Source organism: Pyxicephalus adspersus, chromosome 11, assembly GCF_032062135.1.
Source record: "Pyxicephalus adspersus chromosome 11, UCB_Pads_2.0, whole genome shotgun sequence".
NCBI lineage: Eukaryota > Metazoa > Chordata > Amphibia > Anura > Pyxicephalidae > Pyxicephalus > Pyxicephalus adspersus.
Window position 1 is genome coordinate 29,519,151 of NC_092868.1, and position 19,399 is coordinate 29,538,549.

General features: G+C 36.0%; 1 protein-coding gene across 2 annotated transcripts in view; it reads right to left on the reverse strand.

Annotated features, from left to right (window-relative positions):
* Positions 1 to 3,986: 3,986 nt before the first annotated feature.
* The window catches only part of LOC140340870 (serine/threonine-protein kinase SBK1-like), a 79,663-nt gene continuing 64,250 nt past the window's right edge, over positions 3,987 to 19,399 (reverse strand). Inside the window, exons 3-6 of one of the 2 annotated variants that reach the window (XM_072426293.1) lie at positions 15,531 to 15,651; positions 10,010 to 10,203; positions 5,944 to 6,143; positions 3,987 to 5,241 (exon numbers count right to left, since the gene is read on the reverse strand). In XM_072426293.1, the coding sequence (XP_072282394.1) occupies positions 4,645 to 5,241; positions 5,944 to 6,143; positions 10,010 to 10,175 (963 nt within the window). In that variant the 5' untranslated portion in view covers positions 10,176 to 10,203; positions 15,531 to 15,651 and the 3' untranslated portion in view covers positions 3,987 to 4,644. Of the gene's footprint in view, positions 5,242 to 5,943; positions 6,144 to 10,009; positions 10,204 to 15,530; positions 15,851 to 19,399 lie in introns of those variants that run through there. The other variant, XM_072426292.1, reaches the window with a different exon arrangement.

Below are 19,399 nucleotides of genomic sequence, written 5' to 3' on the forward strand. Positions count from 1 at the left end.
TGTCCATCTTCTTGTCTCTTCTCTCCACTCCAACATCTTGCAGTCTGAAACCCATAAAACAAATGTTCTGTTCATACATTTAGGGTTCTTTTCTGTTTTCTCTTCTTCCAAGACTGTGCTAGAAGGAAAAGTTGGCTTAAAATTTGTAATACCATTCTTTTTATGAAGAAAAGTAAATTTAGTCTAGATAAAATACAAATCGCTAATATGAGAATTATATGAAGTATACACTCGTACAGTGATTGCACTCCTGTTATTAATGGTACAAAGATAAATGGTAAGTATTGGCTACCTCATCTCTCCCAGGATAGTTGAGTTAATGTGGTTAATACAAATATTAAATAGTAACAGAAAATATATGCCTCAGTGGAACAACTCATATGATACTGGCCTTCTGTATCTATGTATTATTAGGTGCTGTGAGGACTTCTATCTTCAGAGAGATCTGAGTAAGCGCTAACCCAGCAACAGAAACCACAGCACATGAAGTGAATAGTTAACTATTACAAATTTATTGTTGAAAAGCTCCAGTTTATATATGTTATTACACAGGAATTGCCAATCATCCAAGACCATCTGGGAGCCCTGCTTAACCAGCTTCCTATATTGGCCCCAGCTACTCCCTTGCAACAAAATCTTGCTTAGAGCACTCCAAGGCCATGTGTGAAGAAAATAGATATACAAGAATTTGCAATCATTAGCAAAAAAACTATCCTTGTCTAAAAATTAAGGAGGCTTCCAACTATCACAATAACAAGATGGTGGTTATTACCAAAATAAAATGTCCCTGATCAGACCAATAATTGCTTACATGTATCATAATTACTGCCCAGAAATATTACTCACTAAAAATAGTAAGCAACCAAAACACTTGGGAGTTGTGAGAAACCCAAAGGCTAGGATTTGTTGGTCTGTTTTTCATGTATAACTTCTGTTAAGATTATGGCATGTTAAGGCCTAAAGGGGAAAATGAAACCTTACATTTTGCATGCTATAGCAGCCTTACGCTTCTTTGGAAGATTTTTTTAAATCATAATTACTAGCAAGAAATAACCAGGCCACACAACTAGAATGAGAACAAAATTGTAGAAAAGAGACAGACCTATATTGAAGTGGGACATATACATTTGAATATATGACTGACAGCACAAGGTGGTAACTCACACTCTTCACTAGGTAAAAACTTCCCTGAAGAAATGTCATAGACCAGGTTTTGAAATGGTTAACAGAAAGGGCAAAAAAAAAATGATTTGCTAGTGCCCACACAGGTTTCTGGTGAGAAGAGATATCTGCAAAAAAGGCAAATGCACAGAGTGCACTAGTTAGAAGTATTTTGAGGCATTATGCAACAAGCTAAATTGTCCATGTTAGAGAGAAGAAAGGTATCAGCTGTATATACCAGGTGTGAAGTTAGGTATCTTCTATGGCCAGAACAGCTGCACTTCAAATCAGACTTCAGATCATTCACTATAGTCAACATTTCCTTAAGGATAAAGAAATGAGTCCTCCTGAAGGGGTGGGCACAAGTGAGAGGCATAGACCAAGGTTAATAAGATCTGAGTTGGAGTGCGAAGAGAACTGCTGCACATCTGTGTTGCATGAATTCAACCAACTTCTGGCATCTGTGGACAGGTGTTCCAACCCAGGATGACTGGACTTTGTTCCACAATTCTGTATTCCATGGTTTTGCCCCATTTTACTCTAATGGATTTAAGACTGGGGTTTGGGCTGGCCACTCCAGAACAACAATCTTGTTGGTCCGGAACCAAGATGCTGCTCATTTACTGGTGTTTTTAGGGTTGTCTTGTTGAAACACCCATTTTAGGGCCATCTCCATTTCAGCATAAGACATCATGACCTCCAAGTATTTTGATGAATTCAAACTGATCCATGATCCTTGGTATCAAATGCTGAGAAAAGCAGAGAATCCTATCATTTGCACTTCTTTATATGTTTTCCCCTCTTAAATCAACTTTTTTTATTAAAGTTTTTCTTCTGAATAATGTCTGGAACAACCCATTTTACTCATATTTTCTTTAGAAATGCACTAAAACCAGCACATACAACATTGCTGCCTCCCATCCTTAAATAAGGGCTGCAATTGACAGCTGCTGTTTCACAGAATGGACCTGATTTATTAAAACTCTCCTAGGCTAGAGAAAATAAAAATAAACTTTCAGAAGTGAAGCTGGGTGATCCCCAAAACATGGAATGGCTTTCCTAAAATCATTTGCTTTTTGCTAGCAAACATTTTGAATCCTGGACCAGATCTATTCCAGGGTTGATGGATCACCCAGCTTCACTGATGAAAGTGTATTCTCTTCAGCCTTGGAGAGCTTTCATAAATCAGGGCCAATGAAGGACCTCACTAATTGGACTCCATACTGCTACTATTCTGAACAGCCTAATATTCATGTTTTCTCACTTTCTGTAAAGAAATATTACAAAAGCACAAAATATCATGTATAAAATCATGTTTTGATTTGTAATAGAATGTGCAGTGTTCCCAGTGCATTTGCGTGTAAGGAATTAAGCTTTTATAAGGATTTTCAGCTTTTTTAACTTAGTTCTCTTTGAGAAGTAAGGGAGTAGTCCTAGAATCTGGTTAAAGATGAGTACAGATATGTTATATAGGGAATCCTCTCCAAAGTCTTTAGGGATAGCATATAAATAGATAGTTTCTATGTTATCCTTTTTCAATATCTTGAAAGGTCAATACCTAAAAGTTTCTAAAAAAGAAATTAACTGCACTATCATAAGCACTGGGATTTTTACGTGATCACTGAGATTAACTGATCACATGCTTTCAGATAGTGTCCAGAATGTGAACAAATCAAATCAAGCAGAGCAGGGGAGACATCTAGGGTCTAATAGACCCATGATGTCTCTGTAATGTGTAAGCTCCTCATAGGAGAGGGGCTTGTCAGTCTCTTTGTGATAGTAAAAAGTGTTTTAAAAATATAAAATCAAAGCTAAAATAAAAGTGTATTAAAAATATAAAATCAAAGCTATAATTTAAAGGGTGCAGAGCCCTGATTGTATTAACATTTATGAACAGCATTTTTTAAAATACATATTAGGTATCCCGTTGAGGGATACCATTTTAGAGCCAGATTTTTTTAGGTTAACGCCAACCTTATGAGCAGTAAAAGATTTTAAAGTGTCTTCTATGGACAATTTTGAGTATCAGTTAAGTTATTAATTAGTTATTGCCTTGCTGAGGCCTTACATATTCAACTCTCATCCCAGTATTTTGTTTGTCCCAAACATATCTTGTTTGAAAGAGTTATGCAGATACATGAACATGAATATTTGCAAACACCATCCTTTAATTCTTTTTTTTCATTATTCTAAAGAAAAGAATTGCTGGGGTTTGTGGGTATTTATACATTTTCAGCCTATTTTGTGCAGAGACATGAACATGAATACTTGCAAACACCATCTTTTAATTCTTTTTTTTTCCATTATTCTAAAGAAAAAATTGCTGGGGGTTGTAGGTATTTATATATTTTACCCATTTTATATATATATAATTTTTACCCATGTTATCTTGTTAAAAGGAAAACAATTGCATTTTATTTAATACATTTGCTTTGTTTTTGTTTCATGTGTTGAATTAAATATTGGGTAACAATAGAAAGTCTTATGCATAACAAACAATATTATAATAAGGTTTTCAATTTCAGATAAACCACAAAACTGATCAGCGAGTGTCCCATCACTAGATACAGCAAAAGGTCTGGTACTGGGAGGTGTTTGTACTTTCTGTAATGAAGTGGTTGACAAACAGAGACAACATCTTCCTAAGAATGTTTTTTTGTAATGTTAATTAAAGAACTTTAATTTGGATGTAAAAATCATTCCTTGGTAGAAATTAAAGGAGACTAATGGCCTGAAGAATGTGCTTGGACTTGTTGCTCTTTTTACACATCCATTTACAATAAGAGTTAAGAATGGATTTTGAATAAAAGATAACAATTATAGTACATTTGTGTGTTAAAGAGATGGAGATTCTTAAAAGGTCACCTGAGCAAATACTGACCCTTGAAAATTTGCACCAATGTAATCATTAAACCACAAAATGATTTATTGATTTTGTACATGTATAAAATCAGATCAAAAAAAGTTTAAAAAAAAATCTCACAAAAGTCTAAGATATACATTCTAATGATTTACAGAGCACATTTTCTCCGGATTATCCCATTCATCTGAATTGCTTCTCTGTGCCTCACACAAACATAACCGCACTCACCAACAGAGACCTATACAACGCCCATTGAACCCCAGGCTTTTTTGATTCATACAGTTACAGTATGTTTTGTAGCATTATACAAAGCAGCAATACAATTGGGCTATATTAGTATTATACAAATGTGTTTTATATGAAAAAAGGAATGAGAATTTACAAAAAATAAAGTTACCATAGTAACTGTTAGGTAGGTTGTCAGAATCAAAATATACTTTTGTCATTATAGATGGCATTACCAAAATCTTAGATGAACCAAAAAAAAATGAAAATCAGGCAACACCAAAAACAGTAAAATTTAGCTAAGCTACATTTTCACTGGTTCAGTTGGAAAAAGTATGACACCGAGCCCAGAACGGAGCAGTCCAGATAATGTTACTATACAGATAGCCTTGTGTCTATCTCCAAGCCAAGTTCTTATTTTTAAAAACATTAGAGTTGGTATTCTTGGTATTGTCAAGGGTGACCTTCCAGGGTACTTTCAGACACTTTAAGACTTCTGTACAAGGATATCTCTTAGCTGGATCAGGGACAATCAATTTTGTCAACATTTCTATGGCTTCTTTGCTAAACATTTTCCACTGGCTTGGAACCTGGAAAATCCTTTTACTTCTTTGCCATTTGGTGTATTCTACATAGTGTTTATCACTTATAAGTGCAGAAGTCCATGGGAAATATCCAGTTAAAGTGGAAAAAAGGAGAACCCCAAATGACCATGTATCTAAGCTTGTATGTGCGATTAGCTTGTCTGATGCTCCAAGACGGCACATCTCTGGGGCTGTATAAGGCAAATTTTCAGGCATTGATTCTAAAGGTGTTCCACTGCGGCAAGAGAGTCCAAAATCTGTTAATTTAATCTGTCGACACTCTTTATCGAAGATAAGAATATTTTCAGGCTTGATATCACGATGAACCAGACCTTTCTTGTGCATATAATCCAATGCACTGGAAAGTTGAATAGCACAACGCTTCACTGAATTTTCTGGCACACCAGCCTATGAAAAAGAAAATGAAATTAGCAATGTAAGTGAATACAACTGACTATTAGTGATTAACTCTACAACATTATTTCAGTGTGATACTAAAATTTGGGTCAGCCAGTGGTGAGCTTTGTCATTTATATATAGGTGTTTACAGTAGTTGTATTCTCATACCATGCATTGTAAGGAAATGCTCAATCATCCTTCCCCTCAACCATATCAAGGCTACATTTCCATGTTTGAATTCTGCTGCATATATGATGCAATATCCAAAAAAGCATACCTTCCCTAGGAATACGTTGCAACACCAGCAAAACCCATCTAAAACATACTGCATTGTCCTCATAAAAAGTGCTTTGTTATGAATGTAGTCTAATAGAGCATACAATAATGATCCATAGGTAGTGGAAGGTGGGTGAACAAAAAAAATAGAATATTGTTACTGGTCAAAGGGTTCACTATTTGTTTTATAACTACATACTACACAGAGTTTTAGCATGGCAGGAGGCTGTAGAACACAGTAAAATATGTTGGTGGGATAAGTACATCTGTCTATTGACTTGTTTGAACAGACATAATTATTTATGCCATACATCTTTGTGTATATAATTCAAAAACAGCTGAAATCAACTAGAGGACAAGTACTAAAATTACTTCCAAACTTTACAGCTATATGATTTATTATGATTTACTGTATCTCTGGTCAGCTGGATTTACCTGAGGCTTCATAAGAGAGAAGAGATTATCATGAGCAAGCTCCTGGGCGAACACATAATGTCTTTCAGTTTGAAAGGCGATTCCAAAAGTATCTATAATGCATGGGTGAGTTGATAAGCACAGTGATAGGCAATATTCAATAAGGAAGACTTTAAGGTCAGTGTTGTTCTTCTGCATGAACTTCAGAGCCATTAGATTCCCTATGATAGAAAAAAACAAAGACATTTTTGAGTGGTTCATCACTGAGCAGAAATTGATTTCTGCAATGTTTTATCTAAACCAGCCCAGTGCAGTAAACACTCACTTCTCTCCAGTGTAGTGTACATTTTACCGGTCACTGATGTGAAACAAGTACACAGTATAGACATTTTCAAGTTTTGGGTCAGTGGCACAACAATATAGAAGTCACAGACACAGACACAAATGTATTAAAGCTCTCCAAGGCTGTAGAGGATACACTTTCATCAGTGAAGCTTGGTTATTCAGCAAACCTGGAATGGATTTCTATTTGTTATCAAATATTTTCAATTCTTGGACCAGATCAATTTTAGATTTTCTGGATCACCCAGCTTCACTGATGAAAGTGTATCCTCTCTAGCCTTGAAGAACTTTAATAAATCAGGCCCAATAGGAGAGATATCAGTTTCCATATTCATCTTAAGTTTCATTAGAAGCTAATCTGTGCTAAGAAATAACCATGGTATGCCCTTGTTTACCTTCTAAAAATGCTAACTGCCTGTCTGTCCCATCAATCCAATAATAAAGTACTAAAATGTAAGAATCATTAATTCACAGATCAAGCTTTCAGACAAGCAGCAATTTTAGAAAGTGATCAGAAAAGGCAACCCACCCATTTCTAACATGGCATGCTTCCTTAGGGGTCAAAAGACATGGCTGCCATCAATTGAAAATATTACTTGCCTTTGTTGGCATTATGATCCTCCAGCTTCACCTCCTAATAAGTCTCTGGCTTAGAATGCCAGGCCAGACTCACTGGTTAGTGAAGGTAAACAAAGGAGAATAGATTTATTTTTTCCCTGGCTTCTCTGCTTTAAAGTTCTGTAATACTTTTGTTGACTTAGAACTGGTAAATATAGACACAATTGTTTTAATTGGTCCTTAGAATTAGTAAGGTTTAATAAATCTTATACTAACATAAACTGTCTTAATTTTATGTTGGTAAAAGTATTACTTTATATATATTATTCTGACGGAGAGTCTGGAGATTTCCAGCTATGAATCCTAAAACAAGTCTGTACCAATCCACCTATCACTTTGTTCAGTCCACTTTGGTCTCCTGTGCTTTTGGTATCTTTCTCTAGGATTATTCTATCACTAGTGCAGTACATTGGGTCTATGTTCCCTGGGACTCTCATTGAGAGTATTGTTCTTCACACGTCAACTGCTTACGCACTTTCCTCCTCATCTCTATCTATTGCTGACCCCTCCCGAACCTATTGTGATACGCATCATTGATGTCAGGTCGTCCTGTTATCAAAGTAAAGCGCTAAAGCCCCATGCATCATTTAACAGTCTAGTTATAAAAAAACAAAATTGCTGAGTGGCTCACTCTCAGATCTTCTAAGTGAGACATACTAAACCAGATAAAAGCTCAATATTGATGCAGTGTCATGGTAACATTCACAACATCACGTACTTTCTGGGCTTTGTGCATGATCTAAATTTAATTGTGAAACTATTGTGTTGCAGTGCCAAGATGTGTAGTGCCTACTGGGAATGGTATGTAAAAGATGTGCCATTTGTACAGTGCTCATCTTGTGTCTGCAAAGAAAAAAAACAACTTGTTCCTAAAATAAAAATGCCCATCGTGATGGAACTTCTGTTTGATGAAAGATAAATAATTATGAAATAACAGAAGACAGTTAACATTTCTTCACTTTTACATATTTTTCATTTTCAACTTTTGTCCTCGGATCATTAGATTGCTGTGTTTTTCCAGATTATAGTGCTAAGACCCTCTTGCTTTTATGTCAGTATGGTCATTTTTAGAACAAGTTTGCTGTTTCTCTTTGTAGGTAAAAATCCTAAAACACATCAGCTTTTTTTTCAATGCTGAATCCTGACACATCTAAATCTATAACCAGAACTCCTATTATGATTTTTTTTAAAACAAATGAGCAAGGATTTTATTTCTGCCTATATCTTCACTGGATGTATTCACTTTAATTCCGTGTTGTGTCATTAGGGCATAAATCAAAGAGAATATCTTTAATTGGGACAACAACTGTATTTAAATCTCCCTGTGAAATATTTAAGCTCTTGCACTACCCAGACAGGATATTTTACAAATTTCTCCAAGGTGAACATAACTTTAATATTATGACATGTTTGAACCCTTCTCTATCCTAATCCACTTGCTTGTTCTGTATCACAAGGTACAGAAGCCAGGGACACAAATCAAATTCAGAAGACAGTCAGTGTTGACAGACTTCATAATTCTTTCAGTACAAGATTCCTTCAGAGTAGCAGTTAATACCAAAGTATGTATTGCAGTAGTGTATTCTAAGTACATGCACATCATTTTTTTTAAACATTATATTTTTTTTGATTTTATACAAATTTCATACCAAAACAAAAACATACAGAACACACAGTAAATCCAGTTTTACAATCACAAACACTTTGTTCTGTAGCCTATATTTTAAAAAACTAAAACAAAAACCATATATTGACAACATATTGAATATTGGACCAAGATAGAGAATAGGACAGAGCCTACTGCGCCAGAGCCTTCCACGCACCCTTCCGACCCATAATATCCATTATCCATTCCCTTCCTACCTTTCTTCCCCAGAACCATTCCTCCAAACCTAACCAGTTTCCCATTTACTTATACCACTTATACATAACTCTGTTCTCCCAGCATATTCTTATATTAGGACTAAATTTCTAGGCGTCCGGAAATCTCTCATTTCTTTTATGTAACATTTTGCCCTTTTCTTCCTGGCCTTTCTCCCTGAGAGTACTGAATCCACTACGCAACAGTCCAGGCGAAAACCCCGGATTATCCAATACCGGTTGCAAGGGGTTATGATGGGGCGTTATCTCCCTAGTTTTAAAGTTTTTCCCACAGATAATAATAGTGGCCGACAATGTGGGGTGAGCTCTGTCCAGATATTGACTTGGTGTGTGGACACACAGTATTACCTGAAGGGGCACCCTACTGATGGCCTGCTCAGTCTGCACCCAAAGTTTAGAGTCCTGGTTGGCACCCCAGTTAATTGCTAGTACATGCACATAATTAATGCACTATAAAAATATATTCTTAAAGATGCCAGCAAAATATTGTCTTCCATTTTCATGATATGTTAGGCCTGGTATGAAGGATAATCAGAAAAGAACTCATACGTTAATACACTTTACCAGTCTGCCCACATGCAAATCTTTATATGTTGAATGTGGTCACTAATATTGCAAGAAATACATAAACTTTTTGAACTAAGCAATACAAAACTACACTTAGAACTAGCTTTAGTGTGCAATCTTCAGGAACCTCAACAACCAACCAGAATCTACTAGAATAATGTCACCATGCAATTGCTGACTATCATCTACTATTTGTACAGGTTGACAATCTAAAATCCAGCCATCGATAATCTGCATCCTTAATTTTCTCCGCATGAATTTTGGATTGCATTTTCAATACAGGAACTGCAGTACACTGTTTGGCCACTAATGTTTTCATGGCACTGTTCTGCAGAAATAGCTGTTAGGTCTTGCTTGCTAAACTGAATACAGGTTGAGACGTCCCTGCTGCCTGCTCCCTGGAACTGTGCCAGATGTCCGCGGTGCAGCGAGAGAAAGACTGGTCTGTGTGTGAAGGTAAATTTTAAAAAAAATCTGGAATTTTCAAAAATCCGTCCCACCCCAGGTCCGGAGGTTGCCGGATTTTCGGTTGTCAACCTGTATATGTACAATGTGCATATTTAGAGAATTATATATTTAAAAAAGTATTAGAAAGAATTTACCCAGGTCTGTTTTGTGTCTCTGTTGACCATTTGTACACCTATATGTAAAAGGTTAGTGTTTGAGATTTTACTCTTACCTCTTGATTGATTCATTGCAAGTAGTACATGTCCATAGGAACCACTGCCCAACTCTTTGACAATAGTGTAATTATCTTCAACTTTAACCAGTGGTAGGTTTTGAGATGTTAAAAGTAGCATTTCTTCCAAGTAGTTCTCATTCCACCTTTTTTCATTTAGGTTCATGTTTTATAAGGTATTAAGGTTTCTTTTTCTGTTGATAAAGCATACAAAATGTATTACTATGTAGCAATACAATATACAATACTATGTTGGATCAACATTCGGTTCTACTGTTATCTACCCTTTTATCCTCACAGAAAGCTGTTTGTGTTGCTAGAAGACCCCTCTGCACCTCTGCAGGTTTTGCTGACTGTGGTTGGAATTAGAAAGATTAGAAAGCACTCATGACCCACCAGTCTTCTGACAGATCAGCTATCAAAGCAGGCCTCCTATTCCCAGAATCAGAAAGTCATAACTGAGTGTTTATTCTTGCTTGCCCAGTAATATGTTTCTCACTTTCATAAATATTAAAGCAGAAATAAACTAAAAAACAAAAATTAGGGTGGCTGAAGATCCTAAACTCAGAAGATAACTGGGAGACACTGGAGAGTTTAGTTGGACTTTAAATTGTTGAGCATTTATTACAGAAATTCAACTTGGTTTGTCTGTACCCTTTGAAAATGTGCAGGTCGTTACAAATCGATTACTACAATTCTATACTGGTTGGTTAAGTCTAATAAGGTGTAATTATACCCTTTTTGGATAGAATGAGGAAAGATCAGAACTGTCAGGTTTTACTGCAGTCAGAGGCCAGACAGTTTAGAGTTAGAGAGATTGGTTTGCTTCCTGTCTATTAAAAAAGTTGCCTCCAGGACAGAAAGTAAGTGAAAATCGGTCTAACAGCAACACAGACAGAAGTAAAAATATCAAGAAAGGAAATACTAGAACCTCTGTCAGCATTTTATTATTATATGTATATATCACCTCTTATCTAGGTAAAGATTCTCCTTAATTAAAAGAAAGGAAATCTTTCATTTAGATATCAACAACACAAGGTGCAACTTTAGCACAGAATATATGGAATGCTAAAAGATGTCTGAAAAAAAGAGCACAGAGGGCAGAAGCTGATTACTTTCAGGCTCCCTCTCTCTGAAAAAGGGGATGGTGGATCATTGTTTTGCATTATTAATTTCTACATTTCAGCTGTTCACCTTATATCAGCATTCTTTTTTACTTTTTTTTTTTTTTTTTAACAAAGCAGTGTATACCAAACAAGTAAATTATTGAAAGCTGTTTCAGATTTCAGTTGTTCAGGCATATTGCTTTAATATTGGGTACTAGATTTGGGGAAAATACTTTTATTACTGTAATACTGTTTCATAAATGTTTGTGAATTCCAATCTGCTGATAATACCAAGCAGTGCTGTTTATCCAAACAGGGATAAAGGAAATTTCATATGGATGGGTTGTACTAGTAAACAGCAAAACCTTTAATAATTTACTGCTTTCAAAAATGTACTTGTTTGGTATAAACTGCTTTGTTAAAAAAATAAAGTAAAAAAAGAATGCTGATATAAGGTGAATAGCTGAAATGTACAAATGCAGGACAATGACCCACCATCCCCTTTTTTAGAGAGAGGGAGCCTGAAAGTAATCAGCTTCTGCCCTCTGTGCTCTTTTTTTCATTCAAAAAGTCTTGTTTGTACAGCTTCAATCTAAATCTGTTGTGTGTTAGAATGCATAATGGATCACCCTTCAAATAGATGGCCTTAGACCTTTCCCAATGAGTGACGTATGTAATCAGCACTATCACCTTTCTAGTGCCAAGTGTAGTGATTGGTAGGATGTTCACACTTTTTTATTTTAGTGTATTTCTTTTTTCAATAGGTTGCACTGCCTGTGTCCCCTATGTAAAAATAAAAATATGTGTACATTAACCTTAATGAATACAAAAAAATGTGTAGGCTGTATGCTATGTATGCTGTTCTTATGGGACTAATATTTCTTGTTCATGCAGAGAAATAAGATCTTTAATTTGGATGCTCAGAACAACATTATTTTAAGGACAGATAGTGTTTTTTAGGGTACACTGCTTTATTAAAAATCCTATTTATGGTAAACATTTCCCATAATTTATTATATCCATTCTAAACCCATGATTAAGTTTTTTGGAAAAAAGTGTACAGTTGGGTCAGATTGTGTCATCACACTCACACTGTTTTTTCTTTTTGGGGTTTTGATTTGGAATTTGTGCAATTATGATATTCATGAGCTCGAAAACAATCTATTCCATAATTTATGTACTTGCAGGCCATGTGGAGAAAATCAATCTCAAAGTTCACAAAGGAAGCGCTAAAGATGTTTGTATGCCACGTTCAGACAGGGGTTAGTCAACTTCATGGTTCACCACTCCTGTGCACACATTTTTAACTGCTAGGCATCTGTTTTTGACAGGTGTTTGCAAGTACTATATATGCTGTTTAAGATGTCGGAAGTCTTATGGAAGTGGATTGGTTGCCTGACCTCCCTGAAATGCTGCAAAAAATATCCAACAAATTGTAGAGCAACTGCATTGTCACCAGACGCCTGTACAAAAGGTATTTCAACCACTCCATTTTGTTTCAATGATAACCAGGGCTTTGGGGCTGCTAAAGAATTGTTGACAGCCATGGAAACATAGTGGCAAAACAACCCCTCTGGACTTAGCTTTAGTCCAGCATTGTTCTTCTTTTTCTTGTGCACCTGCACTGATTTTACATCGGCACATTAGAAGGCTGGGAGGCTGCCAATTCACTGCTGTGTTGAAAATCAGGGTGAGCTAAGGCTGATAAAAATAAAGTGAAATAGCTTTTTAATTCCTAAAAAGAATGAACTGGTTCACAGTGGCTGCAGCGAGGTTTTGTTAAGTTCATGCATTTGTTAAGTATACTGCATTTTATAAAGATGCAAATATTTGAAGGCCCACAGCTTGGCTACAATTGCATTTGAGGTGGGTTTCACAGTAACTTTAAAAGTCTGCATTGCTGCATAGGATAAGGAGATGTAAATTATCTGGAGAGGGTAGGGGAAGTATTTGTTAAATCTCCTCTTTACCAGCATTTACAACATTTGTATTTTGTAGAAAGTATCTAGTAAGAAAGCAAGTGATCTCTAACTTTGCATGAAAACATTATCTGATGCTAGACCAATTTTTTTGGCTTGATAAAAATCATTAAAAGATGCCATCACATATTTTATAGATGGCAACATTAACTGATATAAATATGCAAACCTTGCCAGATACCAGTTTTCACAATATTTAGAATTAGCAAACCTCCTAAAATTATTTTCTTCCAAGTTGTATTTGTGATTTTTTCAGATCATCCAGAAATACTTCTCACCAACAACTTCAATATAAGGCTAGAGCTACATGAACGATAAAATCTCTTTGTAAAAAGATAATTCAAAGGATCTTGATGACAGACTATGGACATTCCAGTATTTTACTTATTCTTAGCAAGCAGTAGGTGATTCTGGTAAATTCTCACTGCCCTGTGTAGCTTTAGGCACTGTGGAGTAGTTGATCCTTAAAGTTAACAACAGAAACAATGAAATTGACACTCTCTTATAAGCTTAAACTTTCTTATTATTATCACACAGTATTTATATAGCGCCATCATATCATGCAGTGCAGTACAAAGTCCATAGTCATGTTATTAACTGTACCCCAAAGGAGATCACAATATAATGTCCTTACCATGGTCAAATGTCATTTTTACAGTCTAAGGTCAATTTTTTGGGGGGAGGGAAGCCAAATAACCGAACTGCATGTTTTTGGGATATGCGAGGAAACCGGAGTACCTGGAGGAAACCCAAGCAGACACAAGGAGAACCTACAAACTCCATGTAGATAGGGTCCTGGCTGAGATTCAAACCTGGGACCTTTTGCTGCAAAGGCCAGAGTGCTACCTTTGAGCTACTGTGCTGTCAACCTTGGACCCAATGAACCTGCCCTGTGTTTACTTTAGGTATCTGAAGATTGAAAGGGTGCTAAGAAGAAATTCAGTGCTTTATCATTTGATAATGAATTTCTTTACAATTACTGCAGCTACATAGGTAAGTGAGGACTGTGTAAGTATCTATCATGCTGAACATTCTTCCAGGTTCAATAGGTCTGCAGATGCTCACTCATTCTGAGATAAGGCTCAAAATAGATTAAGATTAATTAACTGCTTTGGTCCAGGCAGACAATCGGAGCCTCGCCAGGACACCTTCCTTTTTTGCAGGCAAAGCCAAATAAACTTTATTATTTGTATCTTTTTCCAAGTTAATACCCTACTCAGTTAAAAGGCAGCACTTTACAATATATGCAATATATTTTACATCGACACAATGTTATATGTATGTACTTACATTTTCCTAGTTGCAAAGGTTTTTTTTTCTAGTAGTATACCAAATGCTTCTAGTTTCTTCCTTACATTGATGGAAAGAATATTGCACTCTAGTAGAGCTATTTTTTGTTTAAAGCTAAACACCAATAAAGCTTTTTAAAGTATTGCAATTTTTCAATAGATGGTAAACCAATGCATTCAAGAGCAGGAGATCAGGTAAGGTTGGCAAGTAAACCAATTTAAACATTGATCTTTGGCTTTTTACATTACACTGATGATATGCAATGTGAAGTAACATAAATAAATATCACTAATTTGTGAACTTGTTGGTAAAATGAAACCGTGGAGTGTTTTCTCCATTCATGATTATACCCCAGAAGCAGCTGTCAGTATCTGGATTCATCCAGTGTGTAAGCTAAACTGCACAGCCATGTGAAAATTTACACTTCCAGATGTTCTTTTACAAGCTAATTTACCATGCTGTGCAATGTGCGATTATTGTGTGCAAAAAACTAACAAAAAGATTTAAATTTATTCCATCTATGCATTGCACATTGCTTTGTAACTTCTTAAAGGGCAATCTATCATCAAAAATGTCATACAAATAGTCTAACTTTATGCTAGAATTTTTCTTTCAAGCAGATATAAAATCTCAAGTTTGGCATCTCCTTTTGCATTTGCTATTTTGCAAAACTAAAAAAATTATTTAAGGGCAGTATGATCCCTTCTTACTGGCATTAGCATTTGGGAGGAGCTAGGAACTCATGAATAGAAATTCCATTTATTACACTTTGCAAGAAATAAAATGCCAATGGTTTATTTTGTTGGTTCACACCTTTTGAAAGACTAAACATTAAAATACAGGTGGACAAATCCTTTGAGGTCCAATATATGAAAATTACATTATGGCTCTTGTTTAATAAAAGCTTTAATAGCAAAACAAGATACTTTATTTTAAACAATATATTAAATATTATATAATATAGCATCTAAGCCTTAAATTAGATCCATTGCACATGGAGTGTTTATGTCAGAGTTCTATTAGGTTATTCTATGTAACAACAAGCAGTCCATTCTCTCCATATAATGCATCCTATAGCATTGACACATGTAAGATGTGATGCATTGTAAATGCACGGTGCAAATATTCTGAATAATATTCCCATACCTGAAATGAATGGTGATGATGTCCTTCCAAGTTGAATGCTCCTGCTTGACTGCCAGCTCCTGAAAGATGTTCCTCTACAGACTCATTTGCCAGTTTGTGTTTCCGCTTACTGTGGCAACAGCTGGAATGACAATTTTAGTTGTGTATAGCAGAAGAAATTGCTGCTGTTCTTTTTCCTGGCAGGTTCAATAAAACAGAGCTGGAGGTGAATATGTAGGTCTCTCATACACAAATAGTGCCCTTTCCAAAAAGTGTTTCTAAAGTTAGACTCTCTGAGTGCTACCACCTCCTAACACTTACTACTTGTTGTTAACATTATTCAGCCAGTTTGAACTAGTGCCCCTTCTTGCAGGTTATCCTTCTCCTCGTCACTCATTTTTTTTTAATCAGAAACTCTATTTATAATTGCAGTTCATGTTCTGAACTCTCTGCACAGAACATTTACAGGAAACTTATCTCACACACTAACTTATAAAAAGCTAACAAGTAAATCAATTAAGAACACTATTTTTGAAAGTGCAAATACTAAAATTATAATAAATTATATACTCATTAGTTTGCATGTATTTTTTTTGCATTCATGCCATTGGATTCTTATATTGCCTTTCAAATTGCCCCTGCTAAAGATTATTACAGAGAATGCTCTTGTGCAATAATTTGAAATGACATGGAACAAATATGCAACAACTAAAGTCAGGGATCAGTCACTTCTGTTTGGATCCATATGTGTTCCATTGCAGTGGCTATGTGACTCAAACCATAAAGTCATAATAGCAGCCACACAAGAAACATTAGAAAAGGAGAGGTCAGCAATTGCAACCTGCATATTTTCTCATTAAAGATTTTTACTTTCAGTGTTTGTTACAGTAAAAATGAATGTAGCCTTTGCTAAACCTCATAAAACTATGTTTTGTCTGCCTGGCTGATCAGACGCACATGCTTCATAATTATCTTCAAGTGGTGCCTATGATTTGTGCACTTGTCCTTGGGCCCCAAAATATTGACTCAAGTCTTGTGCAATATGCACAGCAAATGAGATCCAGTTATCTACCACCCACAATGGTTCCTAAAAAAATGCTTTGAAGCAGGTTATGACATTTTTAAAAAAGGCAGTGGTCATCCTGCTGCTGGACTTGGAGGTCAAACAGCCAGTGTGGAAAAAGACTCATGCATGCTAACACTGGAAACTCTAAATTTACCCTTATGGACCTTATATTAGGATGAGATTAGGATCAAGCTCAAAGGAAAGGCTCTCTCTGTACTAGAGTTGGCAAATGGTCATGAGAGAAGAACAAGAGTAGTTTGCCTGAACACAAAGATGAGCTTTGAGGAATTTCATTCTTTCAGGAGTAGGACTATGCAGTGGGCAGTGAAACATCCTGTAAATGCCAAACAAAATAGCTACATACCCTGTCTTGTGTAAAAGCTAGTACATACATGCTGCTTATTAAACTGGGGTTGGTCCTCTGCTTGAAATAAATGGACGCTCTGTAGTATGCATCACCTGTAGCAGCCAACTTTTAAATTACCTGGTAGTTGAGTGCTGTCCTGTATTTAGGTGGTGGATTGTTTGCTCTTAACAAAGAAGCTATTCCCCATCGATGGTGATCTTGGAGATATGAAGTAGTTAGGGTGAGTTGCTTATGGTAGTTTCCATTACTTGTATGGCGCAGTGGCACAAAGACAGATAGGGTCAGGAGAGGTGAAGTGTTATTGCGGTCAGGATAAGCAAGCAGTTGGTTCCAGGGAGTCCAACAGATTAGAGGTGTAAATAGGTTCTAGGAGGTCACACGTAGGAAGGTAGCAGGATCTAGGCAGTTTGAAAGCATGTAAAACCAGAAATAAGATGAGGTAGGAAATAGAGCCAAGAATACAGTAACAGGAACTTGGCAATGAGAAAGTAACTAGGAACACTTTGAGGACATGACTGATGAGGACAGTAAAAAGGAATTAGAACAAGAGGATAGGACCACTGGACATATACCTTAGCATTAGCAATGTTAACTCTACAATAGGTGTGTTATACACAAGGAATTTACTACTAACATGAGTAAATAGCAAAAACATTCAGTAGCTACACATATAATGACAACATGTGTGATAAAGTGCATCACCACATAACTAGGGGATATATTTCAAAGCAAAAACTTTGGATGAATATCCACACCAAATGTTGCTTAGATGAAGGATGTATTACATAATATGAAATCACTTAACATGCTTCTTCTGATGCTATTCAGAATGTTGTAGCCTTGTATCGTAGGCAATCTGTATCTACATAAGAGAGTACTAATAATATGTTTTCCATATACAGCATATCATAAAAACACAATATTTTATACTTTTATATATATTCTTAGGAATTGATATACAGGTAGTCCCTGGTTAAGGACATTCGACATACGGACAACTCCTAGATACGAACGTGGCTTCCCTGCTCCCTATGTGCAGAATAGAGGCTTGGAGGGGGGCGGTTTGCATGATATGCAGAAAAAATCTTTTGCTAAACACAGCTGAGGTTGTGGGTGAACTTAGTGGGGTGAGCCCTGCAGCCTCTTGTAACTCTTTAATGACCAAGACAAACTCTGCAGCTGTTTCTTTTTGCATATCAAGTGCAGCTTGCTCCAGAAGGTAATGAATGTCTAGGTTCCATAAAGTTTTTTTTTTTGCTTTGTTTGTGACTAACTAACAGTGAGAATTTTATACAGTAACTGACACCACACTGCCTAATAATATGTTCAGACAAACATCTGTCCTAATTGTATTTATTAAAATAATGTACCTGTTCTGACTTACATACAAATTCAACTTAAGAATAAACAAACAGTCTTTATCTCGTATGTAACCTGGGGATTACCTGTACTGCAATTTTTTCACATCATATGTGAGGTGAAAAGTTATTTCATAGAAAAAAATTCAACACTCATATGTTGTAATCATGGCTCTGTAGCACAATCACTCTTTATTTCTGTGAGTCTTTATGAGTACACTTTTGATGGGCAGTGTGGCTATTACTTAACTTACATATTACTAGCATATAGCATTGGAGAGGGTAGCTGAACTTTACTTAACCTCCTGAGCGTTACACTGAGGTCTAGATTTCTGTACCAAAAGTGATCCACTGTTTTTCATGAAATTTTTTTTTTAAATTGTAGACCGGACGACGCTGGACGGAGGACGACGCTGGAATACGAAAACGACGCTGGATGAGCACAGGGGGACCAGGTAAGTATGGATGGGAAAAATCTCGGGGTTAACCATCCTAGCCGTTTTTTTTTGCGCGTACGAAGGTCGGGCTTAACGGCTAGGTGGTTAAAAAATATTTTTTTAAGACAAATATAAACATTAAAACAATGAAGGTAACACAAATGTAATAAATATTTCATAAAAAAAAAAAAACAGTCTAAAGAAAAGCATATTTTTTGCCTATACATTACAAAGTAGAGGTTGTCCCCGAGTTAAGGACATCCAACATACAGACAACTCTTAGATACAAACGGGGGTTCTCTGCTCCCTCATGTGAAGGATGGAGGCTTGATGCGGGAAGGGGGGAGGTTCGCCTGACTAGCAGAAAAAGTCTTTTGGTAAACACAACTGAGGTTGTGGGTGATCTTAACCTCCTGGGGGCTTCACTGACGTCTTGGTTTCTGTACCAAAAGCGGTACACTGTTTTTCATGAAATTTTATTTTTTTATATTGTGGACCTGTAACTTACTGAAATATGTCCAAACAAGGGTATAGTAGATATGCTGAATATAATAAAGTTTGAAACACACAATTATGTAAAACAAAATATTTAAGTTTAATATTAAAATTAAATAAAAAACACAAAACTCAGCTTAAACAAGAATGCATAAATAAATAAAAAA